Here is a 22,782-nt window from a genome sequence, read left to right on the forward strand (position 1 = left end):
CAGCCCAGCCAGCTGTAAAGGCCGTGTGCCTTGCTGCACCTGGAGTCCTCACCCCAGGGACCGTGCTGCTTGTGAGGCTGCAGGGCTGAGCTGCAGGGTCTGGGGCAATGTTCGGGTGTACCTGCGTTGTCTCAGGTCTGTCTTCATTAAATCTGTGCTTTCTGGGAGGCTGTGGGGAGAGCTTGGATGTGGGTAAATGAATTTGGGAGTGCGATGGGAGAGCCAGACCTTGAGTAGAGCTAAGGGGGAAGTACAGGAACAAGCTGGCTGGGGAGACAAGGGGATGGGCTTTGTTCCTTGGGTCCTGAGGTGAACGTGGACACCTGGGGACGGGTCCCAAGGCCGGACAGCCCGTGTCTCTGTGCCATCACAGTAACACGCTGCTCTGCTCTCTCCCCAGGATCGACAAGACAATGCTCGCCAGCCTGAAGATGAAGTGAGTACCACGCTTTTCTCTTATCAAGCCACTCTCGTGTGGAGTGCATGGTGGCCAGCGATGGCTTGGAGCAGAGGGAGGATGCTCTGCCCTTAAAAACCAAGCAGCCAGCCAAACCTACCCCCGTACACGGGGCAGGCTCAGGGTGGCTGTGCCGCAGGGGGGGCTCAGGGTGCCAGCCCCACGCTGTGCCTGTGCCTGACCCCACGGCACCGGCCCAGGCAGAGCGGAGCTGTGCGGGGCAGAGGGCAGTGTCTGTGCCCTCCGTCTGCCTGCTCGTGGAGCTGCTGCTGTGCATGTCACACAGCCCCTGCTCCGTTAGTGTAAGGTGATGCACGCAGCGAGCAGTTCTGGTGAACAGGATGATGTGAGTGCTGTATTTTTAGCGGGTTTAAGGCACGCGTGGTGGAATTCACAGGGCTTTGGGCTTGGAGGGATGGGAATGGGAGCTGGCAGGGCAGGCTGCTGGCTGCGTCGTCAGCAAGGTCTGGGTTTGCTCTGGTTGGGATTTGGATCTCGCAGTCTGGGGAGGGGGCAGCTCCTGGTGGGACATAGGGTGTGCGGCGCCCCTCACCCTGCTGACCCCGTGAGCTGCTGGGGGAGTGCCGGCTGTCGCTGCAGGCGGCTGCTGCCCGTCCCCTCGGCTGCTGTGAGGGCAGCGGGCAGCGTGGCTGCGAAAGCTGTGCTTGTTCCAGAAAATGAGCTTGAAGACAGAATGTGTTCAGAGTGCAGGGTCTGAGCCAGCTCCACCCAGACAGCCCCTGAGCACCCCAGTGACTTGATGCTTTGCCGGGGAATCGTCTTCTATCAGTGCAGCCGTGGCTTTCCTGGAGGTTTCAGCACTAAAGGAAACGCCCTCCTCCTGCGGCACCAGGGATGCCTCTCACGCCGGGCCCTGCCCGTGCTGTGCCCCCCTCCTGCTTCCCGAGCCAGGGATTTTCCATTGCAAGCACTCCTGTGGCTCCCAGCGCTGTTAACGCTACTGTGTGCTAATACAGAAATATTCTGGCCAGGCCTCCCTCGAGTTCAAGGTAACACGTGTGGGTAACTGCTCATGCAGTTTCCCTTTATAATCATTACTTGTGCAAATTATTCATTAATGGAAAAGTATACAGAAAGCCTTCGGGGACCTGCTGCTTGAATAAGCCTGTAAAATGCCCTTTGTAAATAGCACAACAGAAATGCTGTTACTAAGCTCATTGCTCAGGTTTCCACTGAACTAATGAGAAGTTTAAATCGACGTTTACAGCTTTCAGGAGCGGGGGGGGAGGCATCTTGGTGAGTTTTCTTTTTCCCATGGTGCTGGGAAGGATTTAGCTGTGCCACGCACACCGCTGCCCTGATTTATTTATTAATTTATCTATTTTTCAGGGCCTGTGCAGCAGTTCTGCTGCAGAAATATGTTTGAACTTCTTTGCCAAACGTGTGGGGCAAACGCTGCCTGCTCAGACTGTGGTGCCAGCGCCCATGGTGTGCACCGCAGCTCCTGCCTGCACCGGGTGCTGGGGTCCATCCCTGGGAGAGGTGGCGAGGTGTGGGGTGCTCGGGGGCACCCATGGCTCTGGGGAGCTGCAGGGCTGGGGCTGTGCTGGGAGCTGTGCCTGAGCAGCTCGCAGTGAGCTCAGTGATGCTCAGCCCTGGCTGCTCCCCGCTGGCACTGCTCCTGCCTGAGGACAGCAGGTATCTGGGGCAGCTGCTGATGTTGATTTTTTTCCCTACATAATGTGTTTTTGGCGATAGCAAAAGATCTTTGCTGCTGAAGTGTGTCACCTGCCCCCAAATGCGGATATGACATAACGCAGGGCTGTGCAGGCTCAAGCACTCGCTTTGTTTTCCACGCTCGGCAATGCGACATCTGCCCGGTGTCCCCTCTCCCGATGCCTCCAGTTATGGCCGGGGCCACATCAGCTCCTGCTGTCGGCTGGGAGAGGACCTGGGAGCTGTGCTTCTCCCCCAGGGGTGTGGGGAGATGAATTTTCCATGGGGGAATTGATTTTTGCATGTCTGCAAAGCCTCTCGGAGCACGAGAGAGGAATGAAAACACTTACTTCAAAGGCAGGGCCGAGAGATGATTTTAAACGCTCATGAAATGCTGCTGGAGCCTGGCTGCGGCCCCTGGGGAGCGGGGGGTGCCTGTGGCTGCACGGGGAGCCACGGCCCGGCCCGGCCTGGCCTCCTGCTGCAAGGCTGAGCTCGCAGCCAGGAGCCGTGCCCTGGGCTGCTGTGTTTTCCCTTCTGGTCCCGGTGCTGTCACATGCAGAAAACCAGTGCCCCCTCCAAGCGCTGAGCCTTCCCGTGGAGCAGGAGCTCCTTTCCCCAGGTCTGGTCCCTGTCGCCAGCCCCAGCCGCGTTTGCTCAGCTGAGCGTCCCCTGGAGCTGTTCCATCCCCGGCACTTGCAGCTGCTGCTTTCCACAGCCTCTTAGTGCTTCTGCTTTGTGGACAGATTGCATCATTAAATGTTTCTGTAATTGGGGCCCAGCCAGAGCCACGTTAGATATTTGTAAAAGCCCTTAAAATAAATAATAAAAAAAAGTAGTTTTGGTTTTCTAACGCCCTCTTTTTATTACTGCAGCCTTCTGGCTAGGATACCAGGCGTGGGCAATTTTCTCTGCTCTATAACTTGTTAACAAAAAGACAAGCTGCTTCCTACAAGCCAAGGAGCACTTCAAGAAGCCTCGTGCGTGCTGCAAACATCAATATTGACTTGTGGAAGGCTGGCGGAGGCGGAACAGCGAGTGGCTGCTGGTTGTGGTCCAGAGCCTTTGGCTGCAGAGGGCACCCTGGTGCAGCGGGGCGCTGCGGGGTCCCCACCATGGACCCGTCACTGCCAGCTCCTGGGCAGCCTTCCTGGGGCAGCGAGACCCTGTGGGGAGCACCAGGGCGGCTGCGTGTCCCTGCGTCCCCGCGGCGCCAGCGCCTGGTGAAACCGAGCGGGGCTGTGGGGCTGCTGCTGCGTGTGGCGTCTGCTGGTTGTGATAATGAACTCACACACACAGGTGGCACCGCAGCTTCAAAGCAGTTCTTCCCTCTATCTTGCTCCTTTTTATTTTTTTTTAATTTGGTTTTCATTAGTTCCTATGGCAACCATGAATATGTCTGAGGGACTTGAAACTGGAGAGCATGAGTAGACATTGCAGAGGGGGAGCATCGGAGGAGGAGAGACTGATAGCCCTGGCATCTCGGCCAGGGATTCGGTTGTCCTAATTCTGGTGAAGGAAGTGCTGGGACGTACCTGCAGGTACAACTGGCGAGCAAACGCGCCGCAGAAGACCGAGCATCCCTGTGCAGCGGGGGGCTCTGGGCTGCCGCCTTCGCTGCTCGGCCTCCGCAATGCCCAGGAAGCTGTGGTGAGTGCGGGACTCGCTGTGCCCCGTGCCCGGCTGGCTGTGCCCTCCTGGCCGGCAGCTCAGCTCGCGCCGTGCCCCCGCCTCGTGCCGCAGCCCCGCTGCAAAGCGAACCTGGCAGCAGGGCCCTGGCTCTGCAGAGGCTGCTCGGCGTGATGGGGAAGGGCAGCGCGGGGTTTGCGGCTGTGTGGTGAGCCGGGGGCTGCTCTGCAGGGAGCTCCGATGCTCAGATTCCCACCGTGCATGGCCAGGGGCTGCTCTCGGGAAGCCTGCGAAGTCTGTGCGGGAGGGGGGCGGCCCTGGCAGCAGGCAGGAGCGAGCTGTGGGGGTGTCGGGGTGCAGGTTGGGGTGCCTGTCCGTGGGGAGCGTGGGGAGGGCTGCGCTGCTGGGAGCCTGAGATGGGGCCTGGGGCTGCCAACAGCGGCACCAGCACCAAGGGGCTGCGAAACTGAGACTGGGAGCAGGATTTGACATGTGCAGGCGTGGGATGCTGGCACAGGCCAATTCCACCACACTCCTTTTTCTGTGTGTTTTTTTTTTTTTTTTTTCCTTTACTCTTTAACTACTCCATGTAAATCTCAAAAGGGGCACTGAGCCCAGAAGAAGCCCTCCCTGTCTCGGCTCACTGCTGCTTTTTCTTCTTGTGCCACCTGCGGTACCTGCAGAGGGCAGGCAGCAGCTCCCGGACCCGTGGTGCCATCGCTGCCCCTCGGGGTACGGCTGCCAGCAGAGCTTGTAGGACACGCTCAGGCTCCGTGGCACAGGTCGTGCTTCCCAGGAAGGGGAGAGCAGAGCCAGACTGCAGATAAATCCACTTCTGAAGCCTGAATGTAACCCCAGGAAAAAAAGTAATCATATCAAAGGAACTTTGCATATCCAGAAGCAGCCCTGGGCCAGATGAGCTTACTCAGCTGATTTGCACTCTCACTCGAGGTGCAGGTTCAATGCAGGGTTCCCAGGGGCCAGGCAGGTTCCTGTGGATGCCTCCCAGCCCCAGGGTCCTGAGCTCCTTGTCTGGTGGTCCCCTGGGGCCGGCACAGGGTGGGGAGCTGCGGTGGGACAAGGATGAGCATCAGCTCTTCCCAAGGCTGCAGCAACGAGCTGCTCAGGGGCTGTCCTTCACTCAGAGACCCTTCGTCTGCTGGTTCCTGCTCAGCCCTCTGGGTTCTGATTGGTTTCTCTTTGGTATCATCAGTAGGATGTAAAGAGAAACCAGCAAGTATTTTAAAAAATCTATAAAATAAGTTACACCTTCAGGCAAAGAATCACTTCTTGCTTTATCCTTATAAAGCAAAAATCACGATGCAATCATGTCTGTGTGGAACAGAGGAGCCTTGTACACCAACCACTGCAAGTTAGCACGTGCACAGCTAAAATTCATGTGAAAGAGCATGTGATGCTCGTCTGGTAATGGGAATGGTGGCAGAACGTGAAGGTGCAAAGAGATGAGATTGCCCTGACCTTCGTAAAATGAGCTGTGTCCAAGCTTGAGGCTCTTTAATATTTGATGGGCCAGAGCTGTGTTAATGGGGAGATGTGGCAATGATTTAGTTTCTTGGCAGGAGCTGCACTGATGATTGCAATAATCTTGTAGGTATGTGCTTAGGTCCTGTGAGGACAAGGTCTGGAGAGCAGGTTGTGTCCAAGTAAATTCCTCTGATTTTACTGCCGCCTTTAAGATGGGTAATTGCATGCAAATGAATGCTTTACAATTATACCCTGGCTGTAGTAGTAGTACACGCGTTCCAGCTGGGCCTCAGCTCCGCTGCAAAAAACCACTACCAGCAGTGCCTGGAAAGCAGCCGTCTCCAGCAGACAGAGGCAGGCTTTGTTTTTCATTTGGTTTTGCAACTGCTGATCTTCCGGGCTGCAGAATCTGCCGAGTGAAGCTTCCAGAGGTGGTCCCCTCACCAGCCTGCCTGCTAGGGAGATTATTAAAGCTGTGGTGCGGAAATGAAAGAGAAAAGCCGATCACGTGGGGCCGGCGTGCAATTGCGTGCGCAAAGAGTTTCTGCAGCTCTCGGGGTGAGCGCTTGTGCAAGGCGCTGGATGAGCTCCGTGCTGCTCCTCTGGGCTCTGCCTGAGGTCCCACGTCTTTGCAGGCCGGGGCCGTGTCCAGGCCAGGGGCAGCCGGGGGGCTCTGGGGCTGACAGCGCCTCAGGACTTGCAGCAGACTTTAAAGGGTGCCGGTGATTTCTGGTCTGCATCTCGCTGCTCGTTCCCGTCCCCGCACGTTGCTGTCCCTGCTCACAGGACCGAGGTCTCTCCCTGGCCGTGCAGAGCCAGACACCGGGCTCCTGGCAGGAGGTGACGGCCCCGCCGGGTGTCCCCAGGCTGTCCCCAGGGGGACCTTGCCCCGAGCCGGGCACGCAGCTGGGGCCAGCAGCAGCCACCAGGGCTGGCGAGGAGCCACACGAGGGCTTGGCTTTGCCGCCCTGCTCTCCTCTGCAACTTGCCAGTTCCCATTTCACATCTTCTTCTCTGCCTCAGGGTACAGGGGGACGCGTCCCCGACTCGCCGTGTCCGTGCAGCACCCGCCGGGGCTCGCGGCGCGCTGCGGGACGGCCGCCTCGGCCCCTCCGGCGGGGGGGCAGCAGCTGCGGTGCCCCGCTCACGGCCGTGCTGCCCGGGGGGTGCCTCTGCTGCGGCTCCTGGATCCGCTGCTGCCTTCCAGGAGCAGAGGGGCCGCGCTGGGAGCAGCACGGGGGGGGTGGCCGTGCATGGTGGGGCGGCTGCAGGGGGGTTTGACCGTTTTATCCGTGCCCTCCGCAGCGCTGGGATTTCCCCCTCCACCCCGCGGGGCTCGCCCCGGCCTCGCCCCCCCCCTCCCCGCGGCCGGGCTCGTCCCAAGGCGCCGCCCGCAGCGGCCGCCAGGGGGCGCCGGGCCCCGCCGCGCCGGGCAGGGCCGGGCCGGGGGGGGGGCCGCGGGGCCGGGGAGCGGCACCCGGCGGGGGGGGGCAGGGGGTGGGCGAGGGTCGCAGCCGCCCCCCCCATGCCCTGGGCACTCCGCTCGCCCCCGAGCGGCCCCGCGCTGCTGCCGGGGGCTCTGTGTCGGTTCCGTGGATTATTGGCGTGCGAGCGGCTCCTGGTCGCAGCACCTCTCCGTGCCGTCCTTCTCGGCACCGGGCTCCAACCTTGCCCTGGCTTTTGGGAAAGCCGTCCTGGAAGCGTGACCCGTCTGCGGCAGGCAGCAGTCCTCTGTGTTTTCCCTTGCAATTGTTCGGGTGGGTTCTTGCAGCGTTTCATGTGCTCTCATACGGCAGTGAGGGGTGAGGAAGCAGATTTCACTCCGAAATGGAGCAATCCCTTAAAAATGTCAGGGTAAATCCTGTGGGGATGCAGCATCGCTGCTTCCCATTGCTGCTGCTGAGCCCGAGGCACTCGGCGGAGGGGCCGCATCCTGCCCTCGGGGGGTGGGCGAGACACCTGCCCGTCCCCTCGCCCACCCTTGGGCTGTGGCTGCGTGGGGTCGGGGCAGAGCCAGCCCCTGCCTGCAGCCCCCGTCCCGGGGTCAGAGCCCTTGGGTGCTGCTGTCCTCCGCCACGAGCAGGTCTGGCCCCTGCGGGGCTCACAGCGACCGACAAGTGAGATCCGGGACCCTCGGGGACGGGGTCTGGCCGCTGGGAGCCAAGTGTTCAGGACTGTGGCATCTGAATGAATCATTTTATAACAAGGACTGTGGAAAAAGTACGGAGCTGTTTTCCGAGGTGGATGCTTTCTGCTTTCCCTGTTCCCCTCCTGCACATTTCCTCAGGACTCAGCACGTGAAGTGCTAGCAGAGTCCAGCCCCAGCCCGTAGCTGTCTGGGGGGGAGCTGGTGCAACACGCTCCGAGCATCCTGGCTGTCACTGCCTGATTTAACGCTTCCCTGGAGAAGCTGCTCTGCCTTAGCTCCTGGGAGGCTGCGTTAGGGTCAGGGTCCTTCACTGAATCAGAATGATTTCCAAAAACCACCAAAACTTTGAAGAGAAAAAAAAAAAAAAAAACTCCACTCTGAACGGGTTTGGGCTTGTATCCAAACCCAGGCAATATGATTCAGTCCTCTTATTCTGGGAGGAGATAGGCATGTGTGAAAGCGCTTGCATGTCCTTCTTTACTTGCCCAGTGCGTGGTGCACGCAGAGCCAGATGCAGCGGTTGCTGCGGTGCTGGCCGAGCCCAGCTTCAGGAGCCGGCCCGTGAGGCTTGGCCAGGCCGTGGCTCTTTGCCCGTGCCCGGTGCCTCCTCTTGTGCGTGGCCAGCTGCAGACACATGAACATTTGGCTTTTCTCTGCTGTTTATTCTGACTGTGAGTGGATAAAAGCAAAGCGAGCTCGGGCAGTGGGTGGTGCTGCTGCTCGGCCACCCGGGGCCCTCCTCACGCAGGGGATCTCTGCCCATCGGGAGCCGGCAGCTGCGCATCGCTGTCCTGGCTGCCCTGGGTTGTTAGCAGAGGGCGGCTGGGTTTCAGCTCCTTGGCCTCCAGGAGAAGAGAAGCCAGGTGGGGGCTTTGCTCCGGCTCCTGCTGGGGGTCCTGCTCGTCCTGGCCAGTGCTGCCTGTGTGCTGCCAGGCTGTATCTGCGTGCGCACAGCCCTGCCTCTGAGGGTGAGGAGTGCTCGTGTGGCACCGGGAAGCGAAGATGGGAGTTGGAAATCTAGAGGGAGGAATGCAGAAAGCAGTGAAAATGGGGTGAAAGTAGGACAGAGCGTCTGGTGGCTCGAATGAATCATCAGTCAACTCTCACTTCTGCTGCTTTATTTGCTTTTCATGCAAAGAAATTAGTGTCGGCTGCATTTTCCTTGCCAGTTTGGGTGCCCTGAGCTGTGGAAAGGGAAAGGGCAGCGCCATGCCTGGGTGGGTGCGGGTCCCGTACCGTGTGGGCCGTTGTTGGAAATGGCCCGTCCCCGCCGCCCGCCGCTTCTCTGAAATCTGGGCTTTGCCCTCGTGGCAGCGCTGGCTGCGGGGCTGAGATAGGGACGGCCCCGTCCCACAGCAGGGTGCTGCTGCTCCCTGCGGCCGTGTTGGGGCCGTGCTGGGTGCTGCTGCCGAGCCCACGCCACGCACAGCATGGGGTGGGGTGGTGAGGAGGTGCCCTAGGTAGGCTGCACTGAGTCCGAGCACCAGCAGTGCTTGGGATTGCTCAGGCTGTCCTTAGCCTGAAATAGATTTGGATTGTGTGTGTGTTTGTTTCTTTGCTATCTCTCTTTTGTGCCTACAGATAAGGCAGAGCTGGGCCTGTGCTGGAGCAGGCGGTGTCTGCCCTCACCTCTGGCTCTGGGGCAGGCAGGGGCAGCTCAGTGTGGCAGCCCCACGTACCCCCGGCCGGAGCCCAGCACACAGTGCCACGGAGCACGGGGAGGGCATGGGCACGTTGTCTGACACCGTGTTTGAGAGCAGATCCGCTGTCAAAAATCACATCAATTTTCTAAAGGGGAAAAAACAACCCGGGAGATGGGAGCCTTAATGATATCCTATTTTCTTTATGGACAGAAATGACTCCTAATGGGCACAAGAGCTGCCTTTTTGCTGAGGGACCATGTAATTTAAGAAAAGTCAATTTAAGATGGGTCTGAGGTGTGTTGGTGAGGCACAGCTTGGCGGAGGTCGATGCTCCCCTTGTCCTCCTCGCCCCTGCGGTGAGGACGGGGCAAGGCTGCGGGAGCTGCCCCTGGGCTGGGGGCACCAACTCCATGTGCAAGAGCAACGTGTGTGCAGGCAGGGAGCTGCCCCTTGGCCCCAGGGCCGCTGCTGCTGCTTGGCAGCCAGAGCGGTGCCCACCTGTGGCAGCCAGAGACCAGCAGAGGTGTGGGACCAGCGCACGTGGGTGCAGCCGAGCCACCGGGGCTCACCCCAGGGCCATCCCGGGGAAGGCAGCAGTGGGGCATGAGCCAGCTGGGCCGGGCTGGGCCCAGAGCTGGCAGCGGATTTACCAAATCCAGCCGGCCCCAGCACCGCTCCCTATCTGTGGAGCGCACGCGGCTCCGCGCGCCCCTTCGGGGAAGGGCGGTTATCGCTGCCGGCCTCCCCCGGAGACACCCAGCCCTGCGCCCGCGAGGCAATCCTCCGAGCACGTTTCAGAGCGTGCTCGGGACCACAGAGCCTTTCCCAGGAAGAGAGAGGTGCTGTCAGCTGTACGGACTTGGGGGTTTTCAGCCGTTCAATCTGGTAAGCTGAATTTGTATAAAACGTTAGGGGCAGGTCTGCTGTGGGGAAACCAGCGCGGCTCCACTGATGCTCCTGAGACTTGGCTTGGTGTTTGGTTAGATGCTTTCCTTTCGGTGGCTCGCCATAGATATTTGGGTTTATTTTGGGGTTTATTAATGCAAAAACCCAAGCTATAATGCGGAGGCAGTCAGCTGGGATTCTGCGACCTGAACGCTGCTTGCAGGAGACGTTGGACGTGGCGCAGCGGCGTGCTCTGCTGCTGCGTGCTGCCGAGTCCCATATGTTAAAATGTTGTTGTTGCTATCAAAACAACCTTCACATATTTAAAGCTAGATTATCCACAATTACATCTGCCCAGAGGACTTAGCAACCCCACGTGGGTCTATTTTTAGCTCTGTTTCAGAAGTAATAAACCATGCTGGTTTATGTATCTCCTTCCTCCTGCTATATTTATAACTTGTCAAAATAGGAGCTGTTTGCAGACAATCAAAAGGATTGAAAGAGTATCAGCCTTTTGAAAGCAAATATTGTTGTAACGGGGGGAGGGATGTTTAATGGCTGGAGCGATAAAGGCACCATCTGGCTACGGATGTGTGCTCCCAGGCGTCCTGGTTTGCACAAGGACAGGGTGTTCTGCAGGAGCTCAGCATCCCGCCCAGCACGCTGCGCCCACGGCTGCTTCCTCACACCACCACCGGTGTCCCCACAGCCGTGTCCCCCCAGCTGTGCCCCCACTCCTGCTTGGCTGCTGGGGTGGGTGCACTTCGGGGAGCCTGGTGCCCCCCTGTGCCCAGCATCCCGAGCAGGTTTAGGGCAGCACCGGGTGTGGGAATGCAGCTGTGGCTTATTCCTGATGATTATTTTGTTAATCGCTGCACTGCTCCTGCTGGTTGCGGCTTTTCCCTCTGCTGAGTGGGATCCCAGCCTCAGGCAGCCCACGGGGCCTGGCCCTGTGGCCACCACACCGAGAAATGTCCCTCTCCATCTCCGGAGCTTTATTTCCTGCGGGGCTCATAATGTGCGGAGTTACCCTCAGTTAGCAAACAGGCAACAGCCAGCTGAGCCCATATGATATTTGAGATCCTCACATCTTTAAAGCCTGTTGTAAAAGGCTGGGGCATCTCAGGCTCCTACCTAGAAGAGGTGTAGAGGCTTGGCAGGTACTTGAATAGGTTAGGGTTGTATTATGAACCCTCTGTGAAGACTCAAAGGTCACTCCTTTCAAACACAGTCCTCTCTTATTCCTCTCAAATGTTACCGGTGTCACACACCAAGGACTACGACAGCTCCTGCCTCATAGAAGCAATTTGGTGTTAATTCTCTCCAATTTGGAAAGCTGAGCTCGATGTTCTTTTCACTGAGATGACGTGGGTTGTACTTCGTGGTGATGTGCTAATAATGACCAGCAGCCCCGGCCTGACTGGGAGCTCGGGAGCAGGAAGGGTGTCCGTCAGACCTTCAGCAGCGCTCCACGACGTGAGTGTGGCTGTACCGGCTGAAAGGTTCGCTGCTCACCTGCGTGTTAAGCAAGAGGACAGGGAGGTTTGCTGCCAGGCAAGAGAAATGGGGTGCGGTGATAACAAGTCCAGGATCAAGCCAGGGGTCTGTGTCCATTTTCCTCTCCCTGGCAGTGCTCGGGCTGGGAAATGGTGTACCCAGGTCATGCTCCATCCTTTGGGAAAGGGCAGCTCCTGCCACGTATGGCTGTGCCCGGGGCTGCCCCCAGTGCTCCAGGCATGCCTCCTCCAGGCCTCTTGTTCCCATTTGATGAGGTTGAGCAGTGTGAGAGCATTTAAGGAGGAAAACGGTAGTTTTCTAGCTGCTACCTACATCATATTCTCTTTCTCTATTTATTTTTTTTTGATGCAGAGCAAGATGCAAGGAAAAAGCCGTAGAGCAACAGAAACCAGTTTCTGAACATGATTGACTCGAGCGCACTCCCTGTTGTGGGGATGTGTCATCAAGATAATACCCGTGTTTTAACTCCACAAATTATGTCTTTTCACCCGCTCACATCAAACAAAGTGTCAGATGGAGATAGTAACTGAGTTACTGGGATCCTTGGGGTGCAGAGGAGTGGGGAGCGCTGCTGGGGCTGGCTGCGCTCCCCAGGTGCAATCCCCCCAGCACCAAGCACCCACACGTCTCCCAGGGGCCCCCGTGGGCTGCGGGATGGGACTGCAAAATGACTGCAGGGTGGGAGTGTGTCCTGCGCAGGGGGCTAGGGCTGACGCGAGGGCTGGGGGTGCTGGTGGCTCTGGAAGCATTGGGCACGCGACTGGTGTTTGTTTGCCATGCATCCTGAATCTGGCTTTATTAATGATGTTAATGATAAACGATGGCATTTAGTTCACTGATTTGTTAGTGAAATTCAAAGGAACTGCTCGTACTGTAAAGACTTATTTCCTCTGCTAATCTGATCTAATTTAATTTGATGCTGAAATCTTGAAACTTGTTTATTCAGAAAGCTTTCATTCATAGCAAAAAATACCCCAAATTATCAAGAATACGATTTCCATGTAATTGCGCTGCTCTTGTGGGGATGACTACGCTGTGCTGCGTTTCCCCGGGCCCAGGCAGCACGCTCACACGGGGACTGCAGCGGGCAGGGGCTGGCGTGGCCCCGGGGCCTCGGCTCCAGCCCGCGCTGTGCACCTGGTCCTTCTCCTCTCTGCTGCCGATCCTCTCCTCTGCCTGGCCCTCGGCAATTTGCTTCATCGCCCTATGCTGCCGTTTCCCTGTCCACCGAGTGGCTCTGATTTATGACGTGCTGGTTGGCACTGCAACATGCCGAGGAGTCAGCGCCAGCGCTCGGCTCTGCTCGCAGAGGCTGGAAGGTGGCTGGAGGTCCTGGGATGGTTGGTGGGAAGGTGCCTTCTGAAAGCTTCTTAGCAAAGCCGTGTCTTTCTGAAGGCTGCTGAAGAGGGAATGGTTACAAAAATAGTGTCACGAGAACCTGCAGATATATAGAAACATAGAGGTATCTGCAGATATATAGATAGCAAGTTATCTATAGATCTTCTCACATAAAAGCGGATGCCGCTGTCAGCCCTTGGACTCTGAGGGATGGTTTTGTCCTGAAGGCAGGCTGGAGAAATGAATGCTCCCATCCAGCCCGGAGGTGTTCGGATCTGAAGAGTGTCGCTGCAGCAGCTATGGACGGAGAGTTCTGCCCTCATTCGCTTGGCCCTACTCAGTCTGCAAGGCTGTCTTTGCGAGTCATGATTGCAATTTGGGTGATCTTCCTGGACCTGTCACGCCACAGGCCACTGAGGCTCCTGGGGCAGAGACAACAGCTGCGTGTGACTAATGAGTCCCCTGAAAGGCAAAACGTGTGCCTGGGGTGACACTCCGTTCTGGGTAGGATTAATTGCATGTGCCGTGGCTGCTCGGGGGGCTGGCAACCATCGCCCTTCTCTCTCAGCTTTTGCTTCTTGGGTGCCTCCCTGGCCCCGCTGGCAGCTGAGGCTGGCCGCTGCGTCCGAGCGGGGTGATCAGAGCACGGCACCAAGTGAGGTGCGTTTGCCCATGGCCTGGGACGTGTCCTGGCGGTGTGGTGCCAGCGGGTGGCACAGAAGGAGGTGGCACGTCGTGGCTGGCACTGGAGCAGCGGGCGCAGAACCGACCTCAGTGCTTGGGCAAACCGAGTCGACCTCCTGCTGGCTCTAGTATGGGTTGTGTTACGTGGGCACAGATAGCCACACACTGTGAAATCCACTTCCCGTCCTTTGTGCTCAAAGTTTATTCCAAGGTGATAAGACAAATTCATTTTTTATCACTGTGCTAACACAGATATATCTTAGTTTGTATTCTGCATGCCTTTGTGATATGCAGTTACCCTACAGGGCTCATGGGATCACCCCTGTGGAAAGGCATCCAGCTGGGTTTCGTAACTGCTGAGCCTGCTTCCAGCCTGCCCGGCGCTGGCAGTCGGACCCCATCCTGGCATACAGGCCCATGTTCCAGCAGTTCTGATTATCTCAGTTTGAGTGCTCCAGCAGATGACAGCCCATTTCAGGTGCATTTTAAAGTCAGATTAATAGCGCAGTGTAGCAGCAGTGGCACGGTGCTGCTAATCTTCTGCGCACTGCAGCGATTATCCGCTTCCTCGTGATGCGCCGGGGGCTGAACAGGCGCGAGCAGGGGTGGGGCAGGGCAGAGGTGCTGCTGACACCGTTGTCAGCTGCCGCTCCTCTGTGCCTGCTCTGGCCACGTGGAAATGGCTACATGATTTGCTGGGATCTGTTTGCAAGCAGCAGAAAACAGCTAATTGCCTTGAGTAACGCACCAGCGAGTGACTTGCCCGGCTCTCTGTGTGGAGCAGAAACAAAGACAAAGCTGCACTTCCAGGAGGGCTGAACGTCTGGGTTCCCAGAAAGGACCAATTTGCACCCCTGTGGTTAATCAAGTGCCATTTCCTGTCTTGCTGAAGCTTAAATTGCTTCTTGACTCTCCTCCGCAGGGCACAAAGGGGCTGTGCGTGAGTTTGGGTGTCTGCCAGCATGGGAACACCCCGTGCCCAGCCGGGAGCAGCACCCACCTTCATGGTACTCAGCTCACCTCCGCGGTGCTCTGCCCACCTCCACGGGCCAGCTGCTGCACGGCTGTGGGACAGGCAGGCACTGCCGAGGCCTGGCCGGTCTGTGCAGGGGGTCAGGACAGGGAAATGCAGGTGTTGCAGTCCTCTGGGGCTGGCCATTGTTATGGCTCTTCATTATTATTATCACTAATTTATTATTATTATTATTACTGTTGTTGTAGTTGTATTTATTTAACTGATGCCTGATCTGAGGAGTTAGGAAGGTGCTTTCAGTGCTGCCAACCATTCATCTCACCTGTTTGCCCTGCAAATACAGAGAGTGGTCTCATGAGATGCACTGAAAGAAGTACACCACATCCAGAGAAACTGTGGCTTGCGTGAAAAGGTGTGTGGGCAGAGCGCTGCCAGCTCTGGGTCCTTCTAATCCCCACTTTGGTTTTAGGTCTTTTGCGATCTCTTTTCCCGCTGAGGTCTCTTCTCTCCAAGCCTCTGCAACCACCGAACAGGTGCCTGTGTGCACCAGCGTCGCTATCTGCCCATCTCGCCTCCTGTCTGCTTCCTAGCACTTACGCACAGCTTATCTGAAGTTGTGTTGATCTTCAAACACCGCCGCTGCTCTCATGCGGTCCTGTTCTATTTTTAATGGGTACCGATATCTGACCGGGCTGTGGCTTCCCTGCGAGATGAGAGGTCGTTCGTTTGTAATGAATTTTTGTTCTTTCATTGCAGCTTTGATTGCTTTCCCTGTTTATTTCCTGGGAAGGCTGATAATTGCGCTGGGGAGATGAAACACCATGGGTGCCGCTCAGCTGAAGTCAGGCAAAAGGTCAACGTGTGTGCGTGTAGCGGGGGGGTGCTGGGCTGCCCGCTGCAGCCGGGCGGATGCGTTTGGTTTCCCCGTCACTCTGGTGTCCTGGTGCAGGAGCTGTGGAACTGGGGGGCTGGCTGGCATCTTGGCCCCTCGGGCTGAGGCTGCTGCCGGTGCCACGGGCTGTCCCCTGCTCTGAGCTGGGCAAACGCTCGCTTGCACTGCACGTGCTGAAATGCCGAGGCCGCCTTGTCTTCACTGGCTGCCTGGGCTGCCTTTCACCGGCAGGCAGTGGAGGGCACGGAGGCTGCGGTCCCCCCCTCACAGCTTTGTTTGCTTGCTTTTAACCAGGTGACCTTGCGTCAAGAAAACAACTGAGTTGTGTTTTCTGCTTTTATTGAATCTGTCCATTCGGAGAGGGCTCTCAGCTGGGCACAGCAGCCCCCCCTTGGAGCCGAGGAGCTGTGCAGACTTGGCAGCGTTTTGATGCTCCTGGTGCATGCCGACCGTTGGGTGTGTGGTGGTGCAGGCGTTGCCCCCAGCTGCCCGCAGCTCCAGGGCTCAGCGCTGGCTCGCAGGTGGCGGTGCCTCGATCTCCGGTGCAGGCTTCTGCGAGCGCCCCGTGCCCAGGACCCCCGGGGGGCTGGGTGGGTGCTGGTCACACTCACGTGCAGGCTGCAGCACGGCCTTGGGCTCCGTCAGCTGGCACGTGCCAAAGGGGAGCCCCTTGCCTTCGCCAGGGCCACGTCTCACCTGCGCCTGCTCCGGGGGCTGGGGCAGATCTTTTCTTCGGTGGTGGGAAATCGTGGTAAGAGCCGCGCAGTGCCCCGTGCAATGCTGTCCGGCTGCCCCAGTCCTGTGGGCTGCTTCGCAGATGCTGGGGCTGTGCTTTTACAGCCTCGGAATCTATGCGAGATGCTCCAGCCAGCCTAAGACTGCAGCAGCAAAAGTCTTGATCTTCGATGACCTTGATCCTCGTGTAACAATGCGTGTCTGGCTTTTGAAGAGGGTATTGAGCGTCAGAATGGCAGGGACTGTACCCAGAACAAAAACAGGTTGGAAGTTTTCTTGTCTAATTGGTGGGTTTTCTGTATCCAGCTGTAATTTGAAAAGTAATTAAGCTTTCCCAAAGTCACCTTTTACTGCTCTCGATGCATATGTCAGTGCCTGAACGGTTGCTCTGGGGATTTGTCAGCTCTGGATGCATAGGGATGCTTCATCTGAAGGGAAAAACACATATATCTGCCTCCTGTTTTCTTGGTATTTTCCCTATGTCTTTCTAACTGAAGCCATAAAATAAATCTCTAATCAGATTACTTAGGGCTGGATGTAACATAATCTAAAGCTCTGTTTCTCATGATACTTCTCTTAAACCTGCATGCACTCTTATCCTCTTTCTGCAGCACATTTTGAAATGCTATAATCACCTTCTCCCTAGTTTGCAAGCTCCAAAATCTTTTCTTCTTACCCCAGGAAAATAGGAATGTGACTGCCCCTTTTGCAGAAGATTGATACTATTCCTGTCTTTTGGTCTGCGCTGCTGGTGCTCTCCTTTTGTCCCTCTCCTCCATGGTGCGGGCAGGGCAGGGGCAGTGCCTGGCCCCCAGCCTCACCAGCACCCCGGGTGCGTGGCCGTGCTCTGGGGCAGCTCAGCCGGGAGCGCGGGGCAGGGCTGGCCGGGGGGCTCTGGGCAGGGGGGGTGTTTGCAGGGTCCGTCCGGGACGCTGAGGGCTTTGCTCGCAGAGGCTGTGCTTTGCATTTGAGGAAGGGAAGGCTCTGACACCGTGATGTGAAATGAAGCGCTGAGGGGTAGCAGCTGTGTGACAGTGGGGATCGCTGGGGAGGGCTCGGGCCCGGGCCCCCATCCCTCCTGCAGCACCACCGCTGCTTGGCGCATCTCCTGTATTTATGGCGCTGCCCCGTGAGCGAGGCGGCCGTAAATCCCTGGGCAGGGGAGGCGCAGAGGGCTCGCGGGCTGCGTCCTGCGTCGCCTGGCGGGCAGCGCCTGGCCGCGGGCCTGGCTGCAGAAGCCCTGAGTCACCGGGCTGGGCTGCTCCGGCCGCGGGTGCCGGGGCTCTGGCCGGCGTCCCCCGCTGGAAATGTGCTCGTCAGCAGCTGCGGGAGGTCGATGGGCGGCTCTGGGCAGCCTGGGCAATTCCATCTCACTGAAGAATTAACACAAAAGCCAAAGCTATTTCGTAAATGCACAGCCTTTCAATAATATTAATCATATAATTTATTCAGGGGGAGGTTCTGTGATATTGGGAATGAAGGCTTGGTCTTGTCGCAGTCTGGTATTTTCAGATCGTTCTTTCTTAGCAAAGTGTCCAGAATAAAATGCCAAGCGTTGCATAAATGATCCGGCCACCCAGGTGATTTATTAATCGTGGCGTATAATTGTTCCAGCCTGAAATGAGTTCTCTCCAGCCCCTTGGGATTCAGTTTTGTAGTTAGCTGCAAAACTGTTTTCTCTGAAGCAAAAACGTCAGGGCAATATTAGAGAGAGATTTATTTCTTCATAAAACAGTGGCAGCTGCTTAACTCAGAGGTTATTTAGTCACTGTCGAGGTAACATTGAACGCTTACAGGAAGGACAAAGGCTGAGGGGAGCCCAGAGCGGCCGGCTGGGGCTGGGAGGCATCCCCGAGCTCCAGCACCAGGTCAGCTCGGCCGCGGCTCCATCCACCTGAGGCCGGGGGCTCCATGGGTGGGAGCTGGCAGCCTCCTGAGGACTGCTCCAGGGCTGAAGCAACCTCCTTGCTTTTCCTAATTTCCAGTCTAAGCCTCTCAAGCTGCATCGTCCCGTTTTATAAGATATCTGTTCATCGTGGTGTAGACACCATCTGGAGGGTATTCTCTGGGTGCTGGCCCTGACTGGGTGTCCCAAACCCTCAGGGGGGTGATGCTCTCTGCATCAGCACATAAAGCAGAGGTGTCCGGAGTCACCCCAGCCCCACAGAGCCCCCAGCTGCAGGCAGTGCTTCTGCCTCCCGCTGGATGCAGGCAGAGCACTTGCCCCGTGCTGCGGCTCTGGCTGAAGCAGCATCAGGGCCATTTGATAGGATCCTCTCTTAAAAAGAGTAAAGGATGAACTGAGGACATGCAGCACACCTGTACGCTGCAGGAGCCTACACTCCTGCTCTGGAGGCAGCGGCAGACTTGGCTCTGCTCCCAGGTCAGGGTGCCCTGGGGCTCCCGTGCCATGCAGCTCACTGTGCTCATGGCTCACCGTGCCTGTCCTGCCACTGCTCCCCCTTTTGCCAAGCAGAAACCATTCTGTGGGTGCATAATGTGCCATTTCAACCTGCCAGGTGTGATGGGTGAGAACAGCAGGTGCTAGGGAAGGAAGGCTTCCCTGCCATCCTGCTCTAATCTGCCCTGGAGCCTTTTATCAGACAGCAGAATGTAAGACATATAGGGCAGCTCCGCAGCCACCCCAGGGACAAGTGATGTTCTTGGGGGAAGGTCCCCGGTCCCCATTTACCTGCACTGTCCACGTGGCTGAGCAGCACCGAGCGCATCAGTCTCACTTCCCTGGCCATCACCGCCAAGGACACGTATCCCAGGCGCCGTGAAGTGCTGTGTGCTGCCTGGGGGGATGACTGGAAGTCCACCTGGGGAATGGAGCTGGAGGTGAATTGGAGCCCAGGGGCTGTGCCCAGCTCCCTTGCTGCCTGGCTCCTGTCAGGAGCCTGTGCTGCCACTTTTTTCTTGCTAATGTTTTGCCCCTGGCTGTGGTCACAAGGACACATCCTAAAGATGCTTACTGTGGCATTGCTCACTCAGCCTTGTAAAAGAAGCTGTTCTGGGAAATAAATCTACTGGCTGGGGGGTGCCTTCACCTCCTGGCGCGGGGGCTGCCCTGGCTGGAGCTGAGTTCTGTGCTGCAGGCACAGGGGAAGGGGCTTTGTGGCACCTCCTGCTTCCTGATCCGGTCCTTTGCTGCTCTTAGGGTAGAACTGGTTAGAAATAGAATGTTTAACCTTTTCTAACCTTTTAACTGGCAGCTTGTTTTGCCTGGGGTAGCAGGGCAGCAAGGGGGGCTCCAGGGTCTCCACCCCAGCTGCTGCTGTGCGAGGGAGCGCGAGTCCCCGGCACGGCCGAAGCTGTGGTGTGAGCTGCTTGATGTGAGCTGCTGCCTCCCTGCCCGAGCCTTTGCCCCAGGCAGCCCCGTCTAGCCCCTTGCCATTAATTATCCTGCCCTTTTCCTATAAATTACAGATCAGGTGCAAACAAAGTCCAGAAGAAATTGATTACAATGAAGACTCATTTGCAGTATTTGGGTGAAGAAGAAAATATGGCTAAGTGTGTCTACTCAAAGTCATTCTCTATTTCCAAATATGAGAGAATTGAACATCTTTAAAAATCAATACAAAGGCACTTCAGCATAAAACAAGAGAAGATTAATACTTAACTTGTCTGGAAATGGGGAAGAGAGACAGTGGAAGATGTCTCCAGAGACAGAGAGAGACTCAATGAAATTTGAAGCTGCTTGTTTAATGCGAGAGGCAAAAGGTTTAAAATTAAAACCCCTCCCCCTCCATTAAATGAAAGCTAATGAGGTGCGGCAGAATTGATATAATTTGGCACGGGAAGCGGGTTATATTTTCTTTCTTTCTTTTTTTTTTCTCTATGTCTCAGAAATTTGTCAGACTGATGATTCTGCTTGAAAGGAAGCAGACAGATATTTTCTGCAAGAGCAAAGGGATTTGTTGGTCCAACAAAAACTTTATTAAAAGGCTTTGCAGTGTGAGTTAAGTGCTCTTTCAGTGAGAATGAAGGTAGCATCCTGGTTCAATGTACCTTTTTCCTCCTATCCTCTCACATCTCACCCACTGCACATGGTTTGGCATCATCTGATGCTGTCCCAAGGAGGCATATGTTCCAGGGTGCTTTGAGAACTGGTTGGATTTTTCATTTTGGGAAAGTGGGCAGCTCTGTGCCTGGTGAAATCACTGCATCTTCAGCTGCTGCAGGAGAGGCCGTTCTGCTGCCCCAGACTTCCCAGGGACCCACACAAGATCTGTTAAAATATTCAAATATTAATCTTAGCTATAAGTTTAAATCTCAACGCCTTGCAGAGCTACGTGCTGTGTAGGTGAATACAGATGGGGTGGCTGTGACTGTGCTGCAGCCAGGTTGTTCTGGGGTTGAAGTGATGTGGCATGCTGACAGAAATATTGTTCCACATACTTTTTATCTGACTTAGAGTGGAATGCATAAAGAAATGGCACTGAAGGTGTTGGGATTTTTGTTGAATTTAACGAACACATTGATTAGAAATTGTGCAGAAATATTTAGACAGAAAAGGCCAGAGCTAAGGTGGTATTGATCACCTCGAGCACGGCGGTAGGGAGGTGGCAGGCAGGAGGAGGCAGCGAGAGTGGCAGATGTGCTCCATGGACTTCGCGAGCTGTTTGCTCCCGAGCAAACACATTTGTCAGGGGCTCTTCCAGGAGAGCCCCACGTGCTGTTAATAATTGACCGCCCATCTGAGCGGGATTGCAGGCAGCTCGTGCTCCGTGTCCTGGTCAAGGTGGCCATTGGATGCTGAGCCTGTGTGTGGCGGGGCCCCGCAGAAGTGGGGACAATTGCTGGACTCCTCTCCGGGGGTCTGGGTCTCCCTGGTGCCGGGAGGTTTGTGCTCTCCCTGCTTTAAGGCCGGGCTGAGGAACAGACCCAGAGGAACGATTTCATGGGCTTGGCCAGATGTGCAATAGGATTATTACGGCTTCTCTGAGGCTGGCTGCAGAGATGCAGAGCACGGGTGGGTTTTGGGCAGGTGCTGATATTTCAGTCCTGTGGAGGACTGGAGTTTTGTGTACATGTTCTCATGCCCTATATGCCTAAAGCATGGGCTGCATTTTCATCCCTCTAACAAGGAACACGTTCAGAATGCTGTAGCTGGTCCTGAATCTAATTCCCGTGAAAATCCCGCTAGCAAGGAGGAAGGTGAGGCGGGAGGTGAAGGGGAGGAGGGCAGAGAGACCCGGCTGCTTCATCGCCATGGCGACAGAGACTTCCAGGGAAAGGTGCTGAGCTTGTGAAGTAGATCATCGACAGTTTACTTAATAAAAAAAATATGTGTGTGTTGCCTGGAAGAAGTGGTGTGCCGGCTCCCCCACGTAAGAGCCCAGCTGGAGGGCTCGTGCTCTGTCGCACCGCTCCCAGCCCTGGCTCTGAGCAGCTCTGCAGCACAGGGACCTTCATCCCTGGCACGAGCACGGCTGGAGCCTGGCTTGGGCCAGCCTGGAGCTGTCCCATAGGGGAAAGGCTAAATAATGTCTGCAAAAGGCAGAAGGAAAGGTGTGTAAGGCAGGAAAAAAATCCTTCGCACAATTCAGGTTTTAGGGGGCTGTAACGTAACCCCGTCCCCCTACATTCTGAGGAACCCGCGGTACGGGTACCGCACGGGCTGTTTTCAGCAAAACCTGGGCAGCAGCAAAATGCATCCTGAGCTGTGACATTACAGCCCCGGGCCAACAGCTCCCGCCCGCCGCTGCTCCCCGCGCCCGGCAGCGATCCCCGAGCGCCGTCCCTCGGGGCAGCTCCGGGGCGCGTCCCCGCCCCGCTGCCTCGGGCGCGTCCCGTGCCTGTGGCCTCGGGCAGGGCGGGGGAAACGGGGAAAAGAGGGGGAAAAAAAAGGGAAAAGGGGAGAAAAGGGGAAAAGCGGGCAGCGGCCGCCCGCAGCCGTGCCCGGCGCTGGGGGCGGCGCGGCGGGCGGGGAGCGTGCGGGGAGGCGCGGGCACGGCGGGGCGCGGGCACGGCGAGGCGCGGGCACGGGCGCGGGCGCGCCGCCGTCCCGCAGGTGCCGCGGCGGGGCCGGGCGGCGGGCGGCGATGTCCCGGGCGGCCGGCAGGATGCACTCCAGGCGGGCCGGGATCCGCGCGGCCGTGGTGCTGATCGGGCTGCTGCACAAGTCCAGGAGGCAGAACAAGGAGAAAAGGTACGGCCCCGGCTCGGCGCCCTCCTGCCCGCGGAGGGGCTGAGGAGCGCTCTGCCCTCGCCGCTCGCTGGCGCGGTGCCGGCGCTGGGGAGAGGGCTCCGGGCGAGCCGGCGCCGGCGTCGGTTGTGCCCTTCTCGGTGCCGTTCCTGGGACAGGTCTGGGGGTGCACCCGCAGGGTTCCCCCGGAGCCGGCCGGCGGGCACGGGGGGACCGCAGCCTGCTCGCGGCGCTTCCCGAGCCGCTGCCGGGCGCCCGGAGGAGCGCAGGGCTCGTGCTGCTGCCGCCACCGCTCCGGGTAACCCCGACCACCGGCCCCTGGGGCCGCTCCAGACCAGGGCAGACTGCTTGCTTTCGGAGATCGTGGTGTTCACAGGACTGCTTTAACTCAGCTCAACAGCTTTGTCTCTTTGCTGAGGAACAGCTGACAAATGGTTTCATCTTTCATTGACTAAGCCGCGGATTGTACTTTATGTTCAACTTTGTGTTTGGAGGAAATAGCCTGTTTGCAATATTGTGTTAGCTGGCATCTGCTCTGCATGGCTCCTGCTTTCTCCCCCCACTTA

At 57.3% G+C, this 22,782-nt stretch overlaps 1 protein-coding gene across 8 annotated transcripts in view; it reads left to right on the forward strand.

Annotated features, from left to right (window-relative positions):
* RAP1GAP2 (RAP1 GTPase activating protein 2) overlaps window positions 1–22,782 on the forward strand; it is a 76,522-nt gene that overhangs the window by 16,993 nt on the left and 36,747 nt on the right. For 6 of the 8 annotated variants that reach the window (XM_032200799.1, XM_032200800.1, XM_032200806.1 and 3 more), the window contains one exon: window positions 401–436. The exons of 1 other annotated variant lie outside the window; for it this stretch is intronic. In XM_032200799.1, the coding sequence (XP_032056690.1) occupies window positions 401–436 (36 nt within the window). Of the gene's footprint in view, window positions 1–400; window positions 437–22,193; window positions 22,220–22,782 lie in introns of those variants that run through there. One more of the 8 variants, XM_032200807.1, reaches the window with a different exon arrangement.

This window comes from Aythya fuligula, chromosome 20 (genome assembly GCF_009819795.1).
Source record: "Aythya fuligula isolate bAytFul2 chromosome 20, bAytFul2.pri, whole genome shotgun sequence".
Lineage (NCBI taxonomy): Eukaryota > Metazoa > Chordata > Aves > Anseriformes > Anatidae > Aythya > Aythya fuligula.